Source organism: Phoxinus phoxinus (assembly GCF_949152265.1).
Source record: "Phoxinus phoxinus genome assembly, chromosome: 1".
In the NCBI taxonomy this organism is placed as follows: Eukaryota; Metazoa; Chordata; class Actinopteri; order Cypriniformes; family Leuciscidae; genus Phoxinus; species Phoxinus phoxinus.
Window position 1 is genome coordinate 3,911,052 of NC_136876.1, and position 19,210 is coordinate 3,930,261.

Here is a 19,210-nt window from a genome sequence, read left to right on the forward strand (position 1 = left end):
ACTAAGAACTGGTTAAGTTTAAAACTTGCCCCATTCAAGTCAATAGGGTGTAAATTTTAAAAATAGGATAACACAGTGTAGGCAACACCGATTTTTGTCGTTGTTCTCTGTATTGAGAGCACTCCAAATTTACTAAAAATTGAGCTCAATGTTAAAATTGACCGGAGTTCTCCTTTAAGTGTTGAGCACCCCCATAGCACCTGCAACAGAAAATCTCTGGAGCCGCCACTGGTTCACTGTAAAAAATCATTTTCATTATTTGTCATCACAACTTGTTACCTTTTGTCAAATCAACTTAGATAATTAATGTGGTTCAGATAACATAATATTTTGAGTGTATGTTAGTTCAACCAATCTCCTTCATTGTATTAACTCAAAATTTTAATTTCAACGAACTCAAAATTTTAAGGCAACCAGGTAACTTACTTTTTTACGCTTAAACCAACAATAACTTTTTACAGTGTTGCGTGTAATGCAATACTAACTTAATGAATTACTGTAATTGAATTACTTTTTGTTCTAAAAGTAAAATAAGGAATCACTCTTAAAAAAATGGTAAAGTAATCTTATTACACTGTCGAAGATGTAATTAGCAGCTTTTAGTAGAATAAAGTAAAAATTACGAGTAAATGCGCTGGTCGAACTGCCTCGTGGATCTAATAGCAGCTTTCTACTTTTATCTGGGGTTTCAACAAAAGGAAATTCTACAGGTGCTAATCTACATGGCGTCACTATTTGTCTTGAAACGCTACAGAATATACCGAGCTGGACTTTACAGGACAAAACACTTTTCATACTGGATGGAGGTGATCCTCCTCTGCTTATTCTGACTATTTTGTGCTTCACTTGAAAAAGTTCCTTTCACCTTTAGGAACTGGAGTCACTTCAGTTCTAAAATAATAATAAGGGGAGCCTACTAGTAAAGCTGAAGCGGCGTGGCCCTGATTGGCTGCGGAGGTGTCCCGTGCGCGCGTGACCGCGTGCGTTGGTGGCCGATGACGTCAGCGCTCGCTCGCGCCGTCTCTTCCGTCATTGAGTTTCAGCGTCGAGTCTTCTGAGGTGAGGAGAGCAGTTCACGGTATTTCTCATCTTTACACAACCATCACACACACTTTATACAGTTTGATTAAGCAACAGACTCATTTGTTTCATCGATCACAGCGATACTTGAGCGTCTTTTCTGGCGTCTTCCTTCTGAAATAAACATGTAGTGCAGCAGCAGCGAGCATGAGGAGAACATGTTGAGTTCATTCAGACCTGAGCGATTGTGTGTTCGTTTGTGTGATTGTCTCGATGTTTGGACTGAAAACTGTTCCTGAATGTCAAGTCAAGAGGTAAAGTTTGAGATCTGTGAGGGAAATTGATGGGAAACGATCTCAAGTGTTACACTGATATTTACATTGATTGAGCCAACGTGAGACATTTAAATCAACTCTTAAATGTTAATATTAATAAATGAATAGCGTTTTACTCTTGGAAAAATATTGCTTTATGATGCTATTTTTTAAAAACGTTTTTATTATCAGTTTCAGCGCACATAAAATGTAATATTTTAATGATTTAAGTACTTCGTGATTGTTATAAAATCTAACTATATTTAGATTCAAATGTACATATAATGCTGCTGTGATTATTTATCTGTTGTGGTTTATGAAGATAAATATCATATTAGTGATTGATGTTTTATCAATGTCATATTTTTTCTTTCAGTAGAGCAGGTTTACAGGCTTTTGTCATGTATCCTGACTCAAATAATGTGTTTCTGACAGCAAACACTCAGAATAAAGTGAGATGATCTGCTGATGATCCTGAATGGCTTGTTGAATGAGTGTTGATAGTCTGAGGCTCATCAATATTAACAGATCTGCTGAAAACACTCTTTATTTCATGACAATAGTTCCTGTTTTCTCCTTATTTATTAGATCTCCTGAAATTCATCATCAGTGAAGCTCCTCCAGTAATTCTCCAATAAATGCTGTAAATCCCCATCAGCTACAAGTGAAGACGAGCATGAAAGAATCAGGAAGAGCTGAAATCTGCAGAGACTGAGTTTATTAAAGAGGACAGTGAGAACACGAGTGATCCAGAACCCTGCAGAATGAAACACACTGAAGATCCTGAAGAACAAAGAGGTTGGTGTTTATTCTTCATTCGTTCATGATGCTGGAGAACATTCATGTTAGAAACATTCAAGCACTTCATCTCATTTAGATAAACAGTTACACTATGAAATGCTACAGAATGTTCTGGGTTTTCTTTAGAGATGCTCTGATCAGCATTTTCGGGGCCGATCACCGATAACCGATCACCAAAATCATGATCTGCCGATTGCCGATCATAGAATGGCAGTGGAATGGGAATCTTTTATCCATAATCTAGCAGAGTTTGCACCATTTGTAGAAATTAAACTACAGATAACTATGAGGTGGCAAGAACAATTTTTTTCTGGAACAACCAATTATGAAAAATCAGACAAAAATTCATGAAAGAACTTTTGTAAGTCAAATTTAAGACCGTTTTAAGACATTTTAAGATCATAAAGATTGAAATTTAAGACCTACACACGCATTAACCAGCAAATAACAAATAAAATTAGCATCAATATGCACTTTTTGTTTACATAAGCATTAAAATAATACATTTACATTTAGTCTTTTAGCAGACGCTTTTATCCAAAGCGACTTGCAACTGAGGACTACAGCGAGCGAGTCATCGTGAAGAGGCAAAAATAACGAAAGAAGTGATCAAAGTACAAAGTTCAGGCATTGCTCAGAGTAGCATAAGCCAAACAAGAGAGGATTGAAGGAAGAGTTTTTTAGGGCTGTAATCAGCCAAAGGAAATCTTGGTCGACTGAAGTCCTGAAATTTTCGACTAAAAATGACGTTAGGAAAAAAAACGTTAAATTAATTAGCTGCGCAATGTGCGCAGTACTTGGTAGCCTTGTTGTCCGCCTAAATTAATTATAAATAAACATAAAAAACTAGTAGGCTATTTGCAGTATATTAAATAGTTTTTGACCCAATTATTTTGCACTGAAATGAGTCTGACACACGAGTTTGTCGGCTCTTGACAGCGCTGCATCACGTGCACCTGCGCAATATCATAGCCTATGATTTCTGAAAATATTACTGTTGTCAACTAGTGATATCATCACAAGAACTTTTGAGGAATATGCAACATAATTTAGACAATTGTTTTTATCATATGTATTATAATAACTGACAGCTCGAAGCAGCTCGCAGAGTGAGGCTGAACACAGGAGCGCAGCTTCGCGGCTGAGACACGAAGAGACTATTAACTTAAAGCTTTTACTCTTAAACACAAAAGGCACGCCCATTTTATTAAAAAAATAATATTTATTAAACAAACCAGATCAAGAGCAAAAACGAAATAAAGTGCATAACTGAAAATAAAGCATAGGCTCAAAACTAATACAAACAGTGTATTGCATTGCGCATTGGGCTCCAATAATTTTTTCCCGTTTTCTATAAAAATAAATAAAAATGCTGCCACACTGCCGATGTCTTTGTTGACATGGTAGAAGAGGACTGACTATGAATTAAACGCTCTCAATTAAATAAAGAATATTCAGCAAACCTTCTAGTAGCCTACTTTCCTCAATCTGTCTCTCTTCTCCGGTGGGTTGGGCTAATCCAAAAGAAGTGAAAACAAGGGGGGTGTTCTGAAGACAGACTGTTACCTGTGGAACAGCGGTGCTCTGAAAACACCCCCATTAGCTAGTGTTGTCAAAAATATCGATATTTCGATAAATATCGATACTGAAATATCTGAACGGTACCAATACTAATTTCCCGAAGTATCGATACTAGCCGAGCGGTCACTTTCACTTCTCTCCAAAGGCGCGTTGACAAACACCACACGTGACGCACTCGTCTCATTCGCTCTGGTTAAATAGCAGAAGTGAATGGAAAGATGGCGAGGGCGCCCCCGCGACCGGCTTTGGTTGATTGATAAAGAACAGCGGGTATGTCGGAGAATAGCGCGGACACGCGTAAAAACACACCACGAGCGGGCATGTCGGAGTCGGAGAATAGCGTGGACACGTGCTACACACTGCGAGCGGGTATGTCAGAGAATAGCGTGGACACGCGCTACACACTGCGAGCGGGTATGTCAGAGAATAGCGTGGACACGCGCTACACACTGCGAGCGGGTATGTCAGAGAATAGCGCGGACACGCGCTTCACACTGCGAGCGGGCTGCAGGCACCCAAAAGATTGTTTGACAATCAATAATCCCTCACATCACTCATTTTTAAAAATTATTTTATAGGTGAAAACAGACTTAAGGAACAGGCTCCAGGGGTACCATTTAGCAAGCATAGGCTACACTCAGCATCAGGGGTGTTTGTTGTTTGGACAGACCTAAAGGAAACACTAACTCTTCTCATTTTAACTTTTCTGAAACATTAACCAAGATGGCCTAGTATTGTTGTTGATATGAGTCTGTGTTGTCTCGTTTTTTCACCGTAATTCTTAAAGTTAACATAATCTGACTGAGGAATCTTAGACAAGTAAATATTTTAACTGTGGTCAAATGTAAATTAACTTGAATCTATTTCAGAATATTATAATTTAATTCTGCAATTTGCCTTCATTGGCGATTATCATCAATTTGATTACACAGATATTAATTAAACTAAACAGCTAGACAATGGCATCTCTGAATTCAATAATGAAATGCCTTTAACTGAAAATTTAATGTTCAATCTTATTATTATACATTACTGACACTCTATCCTCCAATTTGATACTGTTAAGTGCTTTTTTGTTACAGTAGGCTATATTTTAATCTTTGATAACAGTAGGTTATCAGTAGGTTATACAAATACAACGGGTCATGTTAGCCCTGGTCCAATTAAAAAATATTAACAGATAGAACTCAGGACATTTTTGTTCATGTAAAATATATCTCATTGTCATGTTCTAGAGTTTTTATATTTAGCTTTAAATAAAAAAAATACCCCCTTAATATTGTGGCAGTTTTTTTCTCTGTGGTATCGAAAATGGTATCGAATATCGATATTTTTCAAGGTATCGTATCGAAGTTAGAAATTCTAGTATCGTGACAACACTACCATTAGCAATTAGTGCTTTCCACCTGATGAAACGAACGCGGCAAAACTGATGAAGTGAACACGGCAAAAAATCAACCAATCAGAATTTTGGTCGAGCCAGAGCGTATCGACCAACAATCGACTAATCGACTGGGAGATTACAGCCCTAGAGTTTTTTATTTTTTATGTCAAGTGCTCACGGAAGAGATGAGTTTTCAGTTGTCTTTTTAATGTAGTCAGGGTACATTGTACGAGGGTAGGGAGATCATTCCACCAGCAAGGAACCGTGACTGAGAATGTTCTGGAGAGTGATTGTGTGGCTCTCTGTGATGGTACCACGAGCCGTCGCTCATTGACCGATCGCAGGCTTCTGGTAGGGATGTAGACTCGTAGGAGCGAGTGAAAGTAGGAGGGAGCTGAGCCTGTGGTCGATCTGTAAGCAAGCGTCAATGCCTTGAACTTGATGCGAGCAGCGAGTGGTAGCCAGTGCAGAGAGATGAACAGAGGAGTGACGTGGGCCCTTTTGGGCTCGTTGAAGACGAGACGGGCTGCAGCATTCTGGATCATTTGTAGAGGTTTAAGCCTGTTTTATGCTTCTGCGTCGAATTGACGGCGTACCCCCGCAGACCCTTCTGCGTCGACGCGAACCCCTCTCCGCCCCCTCCGCCGTAGCTCGACGTGCACCTCCAAAAAATTGTAACTACGCGTCGAGGCGACGCACACCACAAGGGCTGTGCTTGGTCGTTGTGTCACAAGTTGTGTTGCATGCTCAGTTAGGAAAGGCCTGATCTTCCTGATGTTGTGCAGTGCAAACCTGTAATAACATCAATTATGGCTAGATTTTAAAAGAGTGTCTTGCAACATGTTATCTACTAACATGTACAAGTGCAAATAAAGTTTTGACAAAAAAGGTTTTATAAAAAGATAAACCTCATATTTCAGCCTTTAAATAATTTTCTTATAAAAAGAATGAGTCAAAAAAAGATAAATGACTGACATTTACAATGCACAATCTTTTATTATTAATAGTAAAATTCGGTTGGATTTTCCCGTGGCGTCTGTTGTTGCTATGCAACCATGCACTGCGCTCTCCACAACGACAAAGAAGTTTTTGTAGCTTTTGCAGAATTCTGAAGTTGATATCTCGTTGATATCTTCATCTCGCTGCGCCTGGGAAAAACGGTCGCATCGCTTCTATAATGAGCGCGCTTGCCGCACGCCTACATTTGCAAGAACAAACTTGAGCGCGCAAAAGACGCGATATGTGAACGGCCCCTTGGCGAGCTCCCTCCAGTGTTGGAGACCCCTGCTCTACAGCTCCGCTTTGTAGGCTACGACTACTTTTTTGCTACTTTGTAATGAGACTCTGCGGCCAGCGTTTCTGGAAATGACTTTTTAAAAACTTCCAGACGGGAAAAGAACTCATGTTGCCACTGGCAAGCTCCGGTCTGCTGTTGTGTGACCGCGTGCTGCGCATGCAGGTGGAAAAAAGTTGCGCGAGTAATTACGTCACGTGATCTGCTTTTTATCTATTGGCTAAAAATAGCTTGATCGGCGAACCCCGAAAGCGCCGATCAAGCTATTTTTAGCCAATATCGGCTGATCAATCGGAGCATCACTAGTTTTCTTCAACTAATTGTCAGTAAAGGGAGATTTGAGACATTTTTATATTGATTATCAATATTAGATAAAGCTAAATACTATTTAACATTTATTTTATATCTGGTTTCCAATTTGCAACAGCATTACCAGAATTTTTGTCATTTTCAACATTATTTTTTATTTTTTAAGGAACAATCAGTAAACACCAAGTTACTGATAAAGTTGTATTTGTCAAATATCATACAAGTTATTCATAGTTATAGAGATTCTTCCTACAGTAACTTTGGTAACAGGGTTGATGCATGTAGTCAATGCTAAATGGACTGCACCGACGGCGGTGTCAGCCATGCAAGGCGATCCAGCTCGTCGGGAGCAGCTGGGGTTAGGTGTCTTGCTCAAGGACACCTCGACACTTGGTCAGGTGGAACCGGGGATTGAACCACCAACCTTCCGGTTTGTAGACAATCTACATGAACCACTGAGCCATTGTCGCCCCATGTAACCCGCAGCTACCCGTTTTATGGCGTAATAACTTGGGTACATGTGATCTATTTGTGTCTCGGACCAGATTACAGAAGGTAGGTTCGACTCACTGGAGTATAGGAAATTTATAACAGAAACTAAAGAAAGAAAGCAACTCAGACTCAAATGTAAATGTTAATTACTAAGAAATTAAATATATTGTTATTACGGAAAAAATGAATTGAATCTTTTGACAAATAAAATGATATAAATAAACAAATAAACAGTAGTTCAGTTCACAATTGACACCTCAGTTCAATTTGGACATTTAGATTTCAAAAATCAAGATTTAAAACCAGATTTCACAATTCAAAAAACAGTGTCCAGATTAACAAAAGAAAAACAACTTCGGGAATCAGATTCAATGTTCAGCTGTCACTGAATATTTTTAGTTCAGTTCCGGTTCAATAGGAAAAATCCAACGATTGATCCAGGGAAAATCCAGAAGAGCAAAAAAAAACAATATAGCACAGTTCAGGGTGAGTATATTTTGTAGGGGTGGCTCTATACCACTTTTTCATGTCCGATACCGATACCACACACTTGAGTATCTGTCGATACCGATCTATACCGATGCAATACCATATATTCCACACAGCTGACATGATAACTTAATAATTAAGTCCCTCCAGAAAAATGCTGAGTTTTTTTGTGATTGTTGCGGGCAAAAATCCTTGATTATGCGACACGTTTTCTTGAAAAAAATGTGATGGAATATGCGGGATATTTATGCAATTTTATGCGATGAAATTGCGGGAACTTGCAAAAATTGCGGTTTGATGAAAAAGAGAGAAAAAAAATGTTCCCCCAACACCCTATTCATTAGGCTACTACTTTAATGTTAAGAGTAATTTCTTATTACATCCTATGATAAGCAAGCATACTACCTCACATAAAGTGCTGGGAATATTTCAGTTCTCATCTTGTTTTATTTCAGACCTTAATAGACACATGGCTCAAACTTACAAAACATTGATGAGTCGAACAAGTTCTGTAGCTTTACAAAATGAATATGCTACAACTTCTATAAAAATGACAAAGTGGTTGTCCAGCGTCGACGTCCGCCTGTGGTCCGACACGCAGTTGCACGGGGTACAAAATAATTTGCCCCCACTGTCATGTAACACACTGGGAAACTGCTTTGCGCGGTCTTATGCGTTTATGTTTGTTGGCAAATGAGAATGATTTGCGGGCTTCATCATGGTTTCATCAGCATTACGGGGTTTGCAGCTTTTCAATGATGTCGCGCAATTACGTCACTTCATAACGTTCCCATGGCAACAAGGCAATGACTGCGCTTGTGTGAAGTAAACGCAACATTTTTCAACTTTCTGCTAAGATATGTGACTTTTTGCAACGAAAATGCAGGGATTATGAAATCATGCAAGCCCGCATATTTTGCGCGCGGAAATCTGCAATTTATGCGGCGAAAGTGCGGCGTATTTGAAAAAAATGCACCCCCCGCATAAATATGCGGACTTTAACTGATTTTGCATTGAATCATGCGATCGCATAATCGCGTTTTTCTGGAGGGACAATTACTGAGATGGCTCGCTTACCTCACTCACCTCTAGCTACCGTTCACGTGATGCCAGTGTTGCCAAGTCCGCGGTCTCTCCCACCCCGAAACGCGATTAGCTATTTTTAAGAAGCAATTGGGCGGGATTTGTATGTGAAAATCTGGCAACTTTTGGCCAGTATCGGACAGTTCAGCAAAACAATAGATGTTTTAATTTTCCAGGTACGCTCAAGTAGATGGTTGGCTCGCCATGTCCAAACCACAGACAGAACATCCACGGCAGGGACAGATCAGGACTCAATAGGCAACGATCTCGATGAATTCAGAAACAGAAGAAAAACGAGAGAAAACAAAAAAAACCTGGCCTTGCAGAAACAAGGCCAAAAATAATCATTATTCAGCAGTTCAATAAACTTTAGATTAAATAAATTGTCTGGTTTATCACTCAATTTCCTATGCACTTAACATACATGCTAATCAACCACATGTTCACTTTTAGTACATTGAAACCTATGTACACAGCTAGCAAAGCTAGCCGCCCATGTAACATGTCTTCATAAATAACATAACTACTTAAACAAATATACATAATAATATGAACCGTTAAACATTATTTACACAGTTATCATGAAACCGTCTTTAGATGCATGTCTGTCACATTACATTTCAAATGATAACTTTCCATATTTCAAAACCACTTGATATATATATATATATATAGCCTACAATAGCAAAAATGGTACTCGCCAAGTAAAAAGTGAAAGAGAAAAATAAAATAGTTTTCTTTTGGTTTGGCCTTAATCTAGATGGTTTCAGTCTTCTTTTAATGTGCGTTTCTAACTTTTCCCATTCGTCTCGATCTCTTCTTCTGTCGGCTTCCACTACATTTAAAGTGTGACTTGTAAGGATATTTTTCACTAAAATAATCTATTTTTAAAATTATTTTGATTGTCTTTCAGGAGTTATGAACACGATGCACTGTCTTGCGTCAATCTGCGTCTTTTTCTCATTAGTCACACTCTCTGCTGCTCTCGTTTTGGTTTCTTCGCGCTGTAAAAACGAACTCACTTCCCGGAGGCGGGACTAACCTCCGACCTCATCCAATCAAATCTTTCTTTGGCCAATTTCTTTTTCTAGATTTACTTTTGTAATATCATATAAAACTTAAATTTCTTATCTGTGTTCTTTTGTTATTAATACTAAACAGATATTAATAGTCAAGTCAAGAATATTTGTATAGCGCTTTTCACAATACAGATTGTATCAAAGCAGCTTCACAGTATTAATTAAAATAATAATAAAACTGTATCAGAAAGAGCCCAGATGATGTCACTTCCTGAGTGTCACAGTTTTAAGAAATGCTCTGTTTTTGAAAGGAGGAAAATCATGTCAGGAGTAACAGTGTTGAGTGAAACATGTAGGACTAACATGTTCATTTAAAACTAGTTAAAGCCACAGCCACTCTACACTTTGAGCATGTGAAGTTTTCTACAGACACTGCAATTAGGGCTGCACGATTTTGAGAAAAAACCTAATTGCGGTTTTTCTGACAAATATTGCGATTGCGGTGCGATTTTCGATTTTTGCGTTCGATACTTTTAAGTGCATAAAACCTATGAATAAAATGTGTTGTTACTTCGACACAGAGGGTTAAATAAACTACATACATAGTGATTGAGGTAATGAGATTGTTTGATGCTTCGTGATTATTAAATACCTGAACCTAAATACCAAAGAATAAGAAGACATAATGGAAATTAACTTAAACACTTGGTCATTTGTTTTTAAATTCTTAAACACTGAAAAATAGAAAATTAATTCTTATTAGATTTAGATTTACAATTAGAAAAACAAAATAATTCTGTAGTCCACTGCCATTTACTGAACATGAAACTGTTTTATTGCACACATTTTAAAATAAATAACAATAACAATTAAAAACAACACCTTATCCAGCCTTCTGCAATCTGCAAGATAAGAAAGTGCAAAATAAGAAACTGTGTAGGTTTTATAAAACACCAACACATATTTACCATTTCTAGCTTGAGACAGGCACGCTCACATGTGACAATGTTGTCACTGGCACTGAAAATATGCTCTAATGGCATAGAATAATGAGACATACTGGGAATTACCTTGACAAATGTTAAATTAACTTTTTTTTTTTTTACAAAAAGTGAACAATTCTAACCCATTAAACTTAAAAATTTAAAAATAAATAATACAATCTCTTTTTAGACTTGGAATTAGAAAAAATAAATATAGCAATACTGCAACCCCCTGGTATTTTAGTAAACATAAAACAGCTGCATTGCACACATTTTGAAGTAAAATAAAAAGCTAGATCAGCTTGCCTTCTGAAAGATAAATTGCAAAATTGAGAACTTTCACAGTGTTACATTTTCAGAGTTCTTTTGCCAAAAACACCAACATGTCTACAATTCTGGCATGAGACATCTGACAATGTTGTCACTGGCACCGAAAAAATGCTCTGATGGCATAGAATAACAAGAATAACACTGAAATCCACTTGAAACATTGTAAATTCACTTTAAGACATAACATAAAACGGTTGTATATTGCACACAATCATTTTAAAGTAAAATAAAAAAACAACAACATCTCATCTTGCCCACTGCAAGACAAAGTGCAAATATGAGAACTCCTGTCAGAGTGCTACATTTTTAGAGGTTTTTTGCTAAAAACACCAACATGTCTACCATTTCAGGCTTGAGACAGGCCCGCTCACATGTGACGATGTTTCCTGAGGCACTGAAAAGACGTTCTGAGGGCGAACTCGTTGCTGGCACACACAAATACTTTCGAGCCAGTCTGCTTAGTATTGGGAAATTCACAGAGTGAATTTTCCACCAAGCCAGGGGGTCACTTTCTCCGGAAATGACTGGAGCCATCAAATAGCTGTTAAGTTCAGCGTCGATGACAGCCTCTACCCACACAGCAGCAGAGGGTGTCTGTTTGGTAAACAAACTGCCCACTGAGCGCAATCCCTTCTTCTCAGTTGCCCCTGTGTCGCTAACATGAGGCCTTTTCTCCTGTAAAACATAAAACAGCAATAATGCATAAAGGAGATGAATGTAAAATTGTGGCCATAACGAGCACTGCACTTGAATTAAAAATAGACCACAATGGGTGGGGTCTCCTGGCAAAACATAAAAACACAACATAAACTACATTTCTGTCCCCGTAAAAAAGTTTTTTAAATGCAAATATTCTGTCTGTACCATTACTGGTGAGATCATGTTATATTAACATTATTCCCAAGTATCTGTGACATAAGTGGTGTTTTTTTTTTTTTTTTAGAATTACATGTAGCTCCTTCTTTACTAAATATTTTGAATTACAATTACATGATAATATTACCGTTCGTGCAATCTCCTCCATCTCAACCCTCACTCGGTCTTCAATGCGTGTCACGTTTTCTGGACTGATGTAATCTTTTTTAAATCTTGGGTCCAGAAGAGATGCGACATCCAGCAGCTCTTGTGTCTCTGGGTCATTGTAGTTTTTCTCCAAGTATGCAATGATTTTTGACTTAATTGTTTTCGTCAAGTCAGTGTCCTCTTCTTTGGCTGCCAGAGTTGTGTTTTTCAGCAGATACAGGACGGGTTTGAGGTAGGACACGCTTACATACTCTTCACCTGAGAGGATGTCTGTAAACTCTTGGAGAGGTTTAAGGGCACTGTTTATGGATTCAAGCACTTCTATGTCCTGCCACGTGGGTATCAGGTGTCTGGTTTTTCGGTCGTCTGACAGTACCTGTGTCAGTGCTTTACTTTGCTCTAACACGCGATCCACCATCCTTTGCCTTGAACCCCATCTTGTTTGGCATTCAGTGACGAGTGAGTGTTCTGGAAGTTTCAGTTCTTTCTGGACATCCATCAGTTTTGACTTCTTCTTCCAGCTGTGTGAAAAATGTCCCACTAGTTCCTTGCCAGAGGCCCGTTGCTCGCTTGACCCGTGGTTCGTTTTTCACTGAATTCTCTTAAGAAAAAAACAAGAGAGAGAAAGCAGACCTGTAAGACTGACAGTTTAATCCCATAAATCTACATTATATAAGCAACAAAAAACAGCTATTAACAGCAACTATATAAAAAATAAATAACCACTATATAGAAAACATTTTAAGAATTTCTAACAGTAAAACTTAAGTTAATGAGTATCGCACGATATTGTGAGGCGCGCTTAGTCAATGTAATCGTGCAGCCCACACACACAAGAACAAGACTTGTGGGAGAAAAGGAGAGAATCTTACCAATAGCCAGGTGGAGCCTGTGGCCAAAACACTGCAGCCTCATCCAATCGTTGAGTTGAGCCGCTTTGATGACATTTGCTGCGTTGTCAGTAGTGATGCATGTTTGATTTTTTTCGCACAAGCCCCAACTCATCAAGATCTTTTTTATTGCGCTAGCTATATTTTCTCCGGTGTGCTCCTCGGGGAAGTACGTTGTCGTCAAACAACGGCTTTTCAGGTGAAACTCCTCGTCAATAAAATGCAATGTAAGGCTTATGTATGGCTCAGTGGTCCTGCTTGACCACAAATCAGACGTTGTTGCAAAATATCCAATGCTTCGGAGTTCTGCCTCCAACTTCCCCCTACATTCCGCATACATTTGTGGGACCGCCACTTGACTGAAGTAGGTTCTGGATGGAACCACATATCGTCTGTCTAGTGTATGAACGAGATTTTGAAAGCCTTCCCCTGAGACTGTATTCAGGGGAATCATTTCTTTTGCGATATAACGCGTTATAGCCGTCGTGATTTCAATGTGCCGCCTTGAGGTCTTTTCATATGGCGTAACAGAAGCGAATGCAGTTTTAAAGGGATAGTTCACTTTAAAATTAAAATTCTGTCATCATTTACTCACTCTCAAGTTGTTTCAAACCTGTATTAGTTTATTTCTTCTGCTGAACACAAAGAAAGATATTTTGAAGAATGTCAGCAACCAAACAGTAGTCTGTACCCATCCTACTATGGAAGTCAATGGGTACAGACTACTGTTTGGTTACTGACATTCTTCAAAAGTTCTTTCTTTGTGTTCAGCAGAAGAAATAAATTAATACAGGTTTGAAACAACTTGAGGGTGAGTAAATGATGACAGAATTTTAATTTTAAAGTGAACTATCCCTTTAATGCTTGGTTGCTTACTTTTTCCATGGCTAGTCGTGGCTTCGTCTTCATCCACACTTTTTGTGCATGCATCATATTGCTGTCGGTGGTGATTTTTAAGATGCTGGTATAGATTTGTAGTGTTTCCTCTGGATCTGGCCACGGCACGTCGACATATTTTACATTTAGCACTCTTTTGCTCCACGTCGTTCTTCGCGAATCCAAAATAAGTCCAAACAGCTGAAGTACCACCCTTCTTGTTAAGCAAGTCCTCCCCCGCTTCCTCTCCCGTCACCGAAGAAGTGCCTTCGGCCATTTCTCCGCAGTTACAAGCTTTTTCTATTGGCACAATTCGAGGTACATGACACGTTGTGTGTTAGCTGCTTTGCTGCTGACAGAAAGCCGAAGCACTGCATACAAGCGTGTTTCCATTGCCATTTCTAATTAGCCAGCTAGCCAGGACCGCGAGATTCGACCATTTTGATTGGCTAATAGGTTTGTCACTCAAATGTCAGAGGCGGGGGAAAAAACCTCAGACTCCTGAGGTTAGGTTATCGCGGGAGTTAAAACCTCAATATCGATGCGATAAAGGTTAATCGTGCAGGCCTAACTGCAATGATCGTGAAATGACGTCACATTCTGTGGCAGCTTTTTCACAAACATAAATTGAACGTATAATAATAATAAAAATAAAACAATGCCACTTGAATGCTAAATTCTTGTTATTTCTCACAGGGTTGTTCACTTGAGCTTGTGTTTCTGGTGTCCCACTTTCACATGCGCATGAATGGAAGTCTATGAAGGAAAAGTCTAGTGTGAACGGCCATTAATAATAAAAACGTTTTTAGTAAAATAAATATCAATCTCAAAGTTGGTGTCAAAACATGGCTGTATTGTATATTTTAATGTTAATATCATGGTAGATAATTGTGTCATTGATCAAATATATTTAATAGTTCTTGCTAAAGAAACATGGGATCTGTGGCTATAATGTTTTAAAAATAATAATTGGAAGACAAATTTCCCTCATTCATGGAAAGTTTCAAGGACATATAGTCAAATTATAAAAAGGCATGAAATTATCATAATTTATTATAACAGTTGTCTACTTTCTACCATTACATCAGGGCTCACTTTCATGTCCTTTCACTTTATATTACTCTCTTTGAAGATAATTATTTTGATGTACTAAAAATTAAATGTAAAACATTTTCTTTGATTTTAGACCTGATGGAAGTGAAGGAGGAGAGTGAAGAACTGAGAGAAGTGAAGGAGGAGAGTGAAGAACTGAGAGAAGTGAAGGAGGAGAGTGAAGAACTGAGAGAAGTGAAGGAGGAGAGTGAAGAACTGAGAGAAGTGAAGGAGGAGAGTGAAGAACTGAGAGAAGTGGAGGAGGAGAGTGAAGAACTGAGAGAAGTGAAGGAGGAGAGTGAAGAACTGAGAGAAGTGAAGGAGGAGAGTGAAGAACTGAGAGAAGTGAAGGAGGAGAGTGAAGAACTGAGAGAAGTGGAGGAGGAGAGTGAAGAACTGAGAGAAGTGAAGGAGGAGAGTGAAGAACTGAGTGAAGTGAAGGAGGAGAGTGAAGAACTGAGTGAAGTGGAGGAGGAGAGTGAAGAACTGAGTGAAGTGGAGGAGGAACATCATGTCCAACCTGGAGAAAAACCTTTGAGTCGCTCAAAGACTAAACGGACTAAAAATAAATTTCTAAAGAAAAGAAGAGCCAAAAAATCTTTCACCTGCACTCAGTGTGGAAACAGTTTCCCAGCCAAACAAAGTCTTGAGAAACACATGAGGATCCACACTGGAGAGAAGCCGTTCACATGTGATCAGTGCGGGAAGAGTTTCAGTCAATCATCAAACCTTAATCTTCACATGAGGATCCACACCGGAGAGAAGCCGTTCACATGTGATCAGTGCGGGAAGAGTTTCAGTCAATCATCATCCCTTAATCTTCACATGAGGATCCACACCGGAGAGAAGCCGTTCTCATGTGATCTATGCGGCAAAACATTTCTCTGTGCATCAGCCCTGAAGATACACCTGAGAGTTCATACGGAGGAGAAGCCGCATTCATGTTCTGTGTGTGGAAAGAGTTTTTCACTGCTGAACACTTTACGTGCACATGAGAAAACTCACACTGGTGTGAGAGAGTACATGTGCTTTGAGTGTGAGAAGACTTTTACTACAGCAAACAGTTTAATACAGCACCAGAGGATCCACACTGGAGAAAAACCTTACAAGTGTTCACACTGTGACAAGAGATTCAGTCGATCATCAGATCTGAAAACGCATGAGATGATCCACACTGGAGAGAAACCTTACAAGTGTCCACACTGTGACAAGAGATTCAGTCGACCATCATTTCTGAAAATGCACCAGAGAATTCACACTGGAGAGAAACCTTACAAGTGTTCACACTGTGACGAGAGATTCAGTCGATCATCATCTCTGAAAACACATGAGAGGATCCACACTGGAGAAAAACCTTACAAGTGTTCACACTGCGACAAGAGATTCAGTCACTCATCATCTCTGAAAACACATGAGATGATCCACACTGGAGAAAAACCTTACAAGTGTTCACACTGTGACGAGAGATTCAGTCACTTATTATCTCTGAAAACACATGAGAGGATCCACACTGGAGAGAAGCCGTTCACATGTGATCAATGCGGCAAAACATTTCTTAGGTCATCAAGCCTGAAGACACACCTGAGAGTTCATACGAAGGAGAAGCCGCATTCATGTTCTGTGTGTGGAAAGAGTTTTTCACTGCTGCAACATTTACATAGACATCAGAAAACTCACACTGGTGTGAGAGAGTACATGTGCTTTGAGTGTGAGAAGACTTTTACTACAGCAAACAGTTTAATACAGCACCAGAGGATCCACACTGGAGAAAAACCTTACAAGTGTTCACACTGTGACAAGAGATTCAGTCGATCATCAGATCTGAAAACGCATGAGAGGATCCACACTGGAGAGAAACCTTACAAGTGTTCACACTGTGACAAGAGATTCAGTGTGTCATCATCTCTGAAAACACATGAGATGATCCACACTGGAGAGAAACCTTACAAGTGTCCACACTGTGACAAGAGATTCAGTCGACCATCATTTCTGAAAATGCACCAGAGAATTCACACTGGAGAGAAACCTTACAAGTGTTCACACTGTGACGAGAGATTCAGTCGATCATCATCTCTGAAAACACATGAGAGGATCCACACTGGAGAAAAACCTTACAAGTGTTCACACTGCGACAAGAGATTCAGTCACTCATCATCTCTGAAAACACATGAGATGACCCACACTGGAGAAAAACCTTACAAGTGTTCACACTGTGACAAGAGATTCAGTCACTTATCATCTCTGAAAACACATGAGATGATCCACACTGGAGAGAAACCGCACACGTGTGATCAGTGCGGGATGAGTTTCTCTATTAAAATGAACCTGAAGCGACACATGAAGATCCATACAGTGGAGAAACCACATAAGAACTACAAACTGGTTAAGAACTACAGGAAACTATGATCTCTGTAAATGCAAACAAAGGTTTCTGTAACAAATATTAAGTTCTGCTTTTCTGATGCATCAAATACTTGTCATGCAATAAAATGCAAATTAATTATTTAAAAATAATACAATGTGATTTTCTGGATTTTTGTTTTGGATTCCGTCTCTCACGGTTGAAGTGTACCTATGATAAAAATTACAGACCTCTACATGCTATGTAGGAAAGCCTGCAAAATCCCCACTGTATTTGCTTGAATGTAAACCGGAGATTGTGATCAATAAACCGCAGCTTTTTGTTGTTTTGACTGCATCTCCGTGTGTGCTTTATGGACGTGTATCGGAAGAGACTGCTCCGCTAACCTCAAAGGGCTAAATACATTTTTAAAGAAGATTAGCCTCAACAATTATTGAAGAAAACTCGCACTAGAGATCGATCGACGGGATCGAAAGGACTGTGCTATGAATTATCTTCTCAAGAAATCTTGGAAGCTGTGCTGTTCACAGCCAAATTGAATGGAGGCTATTTATGAATAAACAACGCATCAGCTAAATAAAACAGATTTTATTTATATTTAATTAATAAAAATGAGGTAACAATTTACAAGCAATATTATTAATTAAATTTAACAAATTAGAATTGAGTAATAATTAATCAAATTAATTAATTAAATGTTAACCATTTAAAATTTGTAAAAATTGCAAAATATATGTTATTGCCAACATTGAAGACACCTGATGTTAACAAGCAGAATCACTGAAGGAGAAAACCATAATTAACGTCACCATTATGGAGATGAGTGTGTGTTTTAGTTGGGCTCTTCGCCCTTAAATTATTAACTTTAAGTTTTGTTTGACTGCTGTACATGAGTTATAACAGCAGATGAACAAATATAAACATTGATCTGATGGTGTTGGTTGTGTTTCACAATTTCACAATCATTGACTTGAATCACTGATCTCATGTAGAGTCCAATTTGTGAGTTAGATTTATTTTATTAATTCTAGCTGCATAATATGATTAGCCTTTTCAATGGAATCCAAATGATCAAATCAATAATAATAAAAAATATAGCTGCAAGCAGCAATCACCGGGGCCAAGCGCAAGCAAGACGACAAGACATGCCAAAGTGGCTGGGAGTGTGAGACCCACTGCAGCAAGGAGCAATTAAAGACATTTGAAGATGAATTTTGGCAAAATGGTTGAAAAATCACATACAATAACTAAAAATATGATTATCACTTTCGACCAATAGGTGGCGCAGTTACGAAACTGATGTGATGTGGTCAGAGTGAAGTGACAATGACACTTACAAAGTTTGGTGTCAATATGTCAAGGCATTGCAGATATAAAGCCTGAATAGTCATTTTGGCATCATGCCTCAACTTTGCCACTGCGGTATACGAAAACGGTTTTGTCTATCGACACGAAATCCATAACTTTTACTCGGCACAGTCTGGAGATGACACGATCCGATTTTGGTGAAAATCGGACGTTCGGTCTAGGAGGAGTTCGAAAAAGTAGGTTTTAAAAGAAAATAAAGATGGCGGACAGGAACTTTGATTGACTATGGCAAAATTGGTATCTATGTTTTCAGCATAACCCAAGGAATCTATTGAGATCAATGTCATTACTATAGGCAAATTTATTCAAAAGTTATTAGCATTTTTGGAAATTTCATTATAACTTTTGACCAAAAGGTGGCGCTGTCTCATAAATTTTTGAGTACTTTTAGGGCGTTGTACTGATGACCCATACTGAGTTTCGTAACGATACGTTCATGCGTTCATAAAATACAGCATTTTAGCACATAATTCAAAATGGCCGACAGCCAAAATGGCCGA

General features: G+C 38.7%; 1 protein-coding gene across 1 annotated transcript; it reads left to right on the top strand.

The window, feature by feature from the left end:
* The first annotated feature begins 927 nt into the window (after window positions 1–927).
* LOC306999542 (uncharacterized protein) lies at window positions 928–17,588 on the top strand. The gene is made up of 3 exons (XM_079614291.1): window positions 928–1,059; window positions 1,923–2,132; window positions 15,075–17,588. Exons 2-3 carry the CDS (start codon window positions 2,099–2,101, stop codon window positions 17,384–17,386), a joined length of 2,346 nt encoding a protein of 781 aa, XP_079470417.1. The 5' UTR covers window positions 928–1,059; window positions 1,923–2,098; the 3' UTR covers window positions 17,387–17,588.
* Window positions 17,589–19,210: the final 1,622 nt, after the last annotated feature.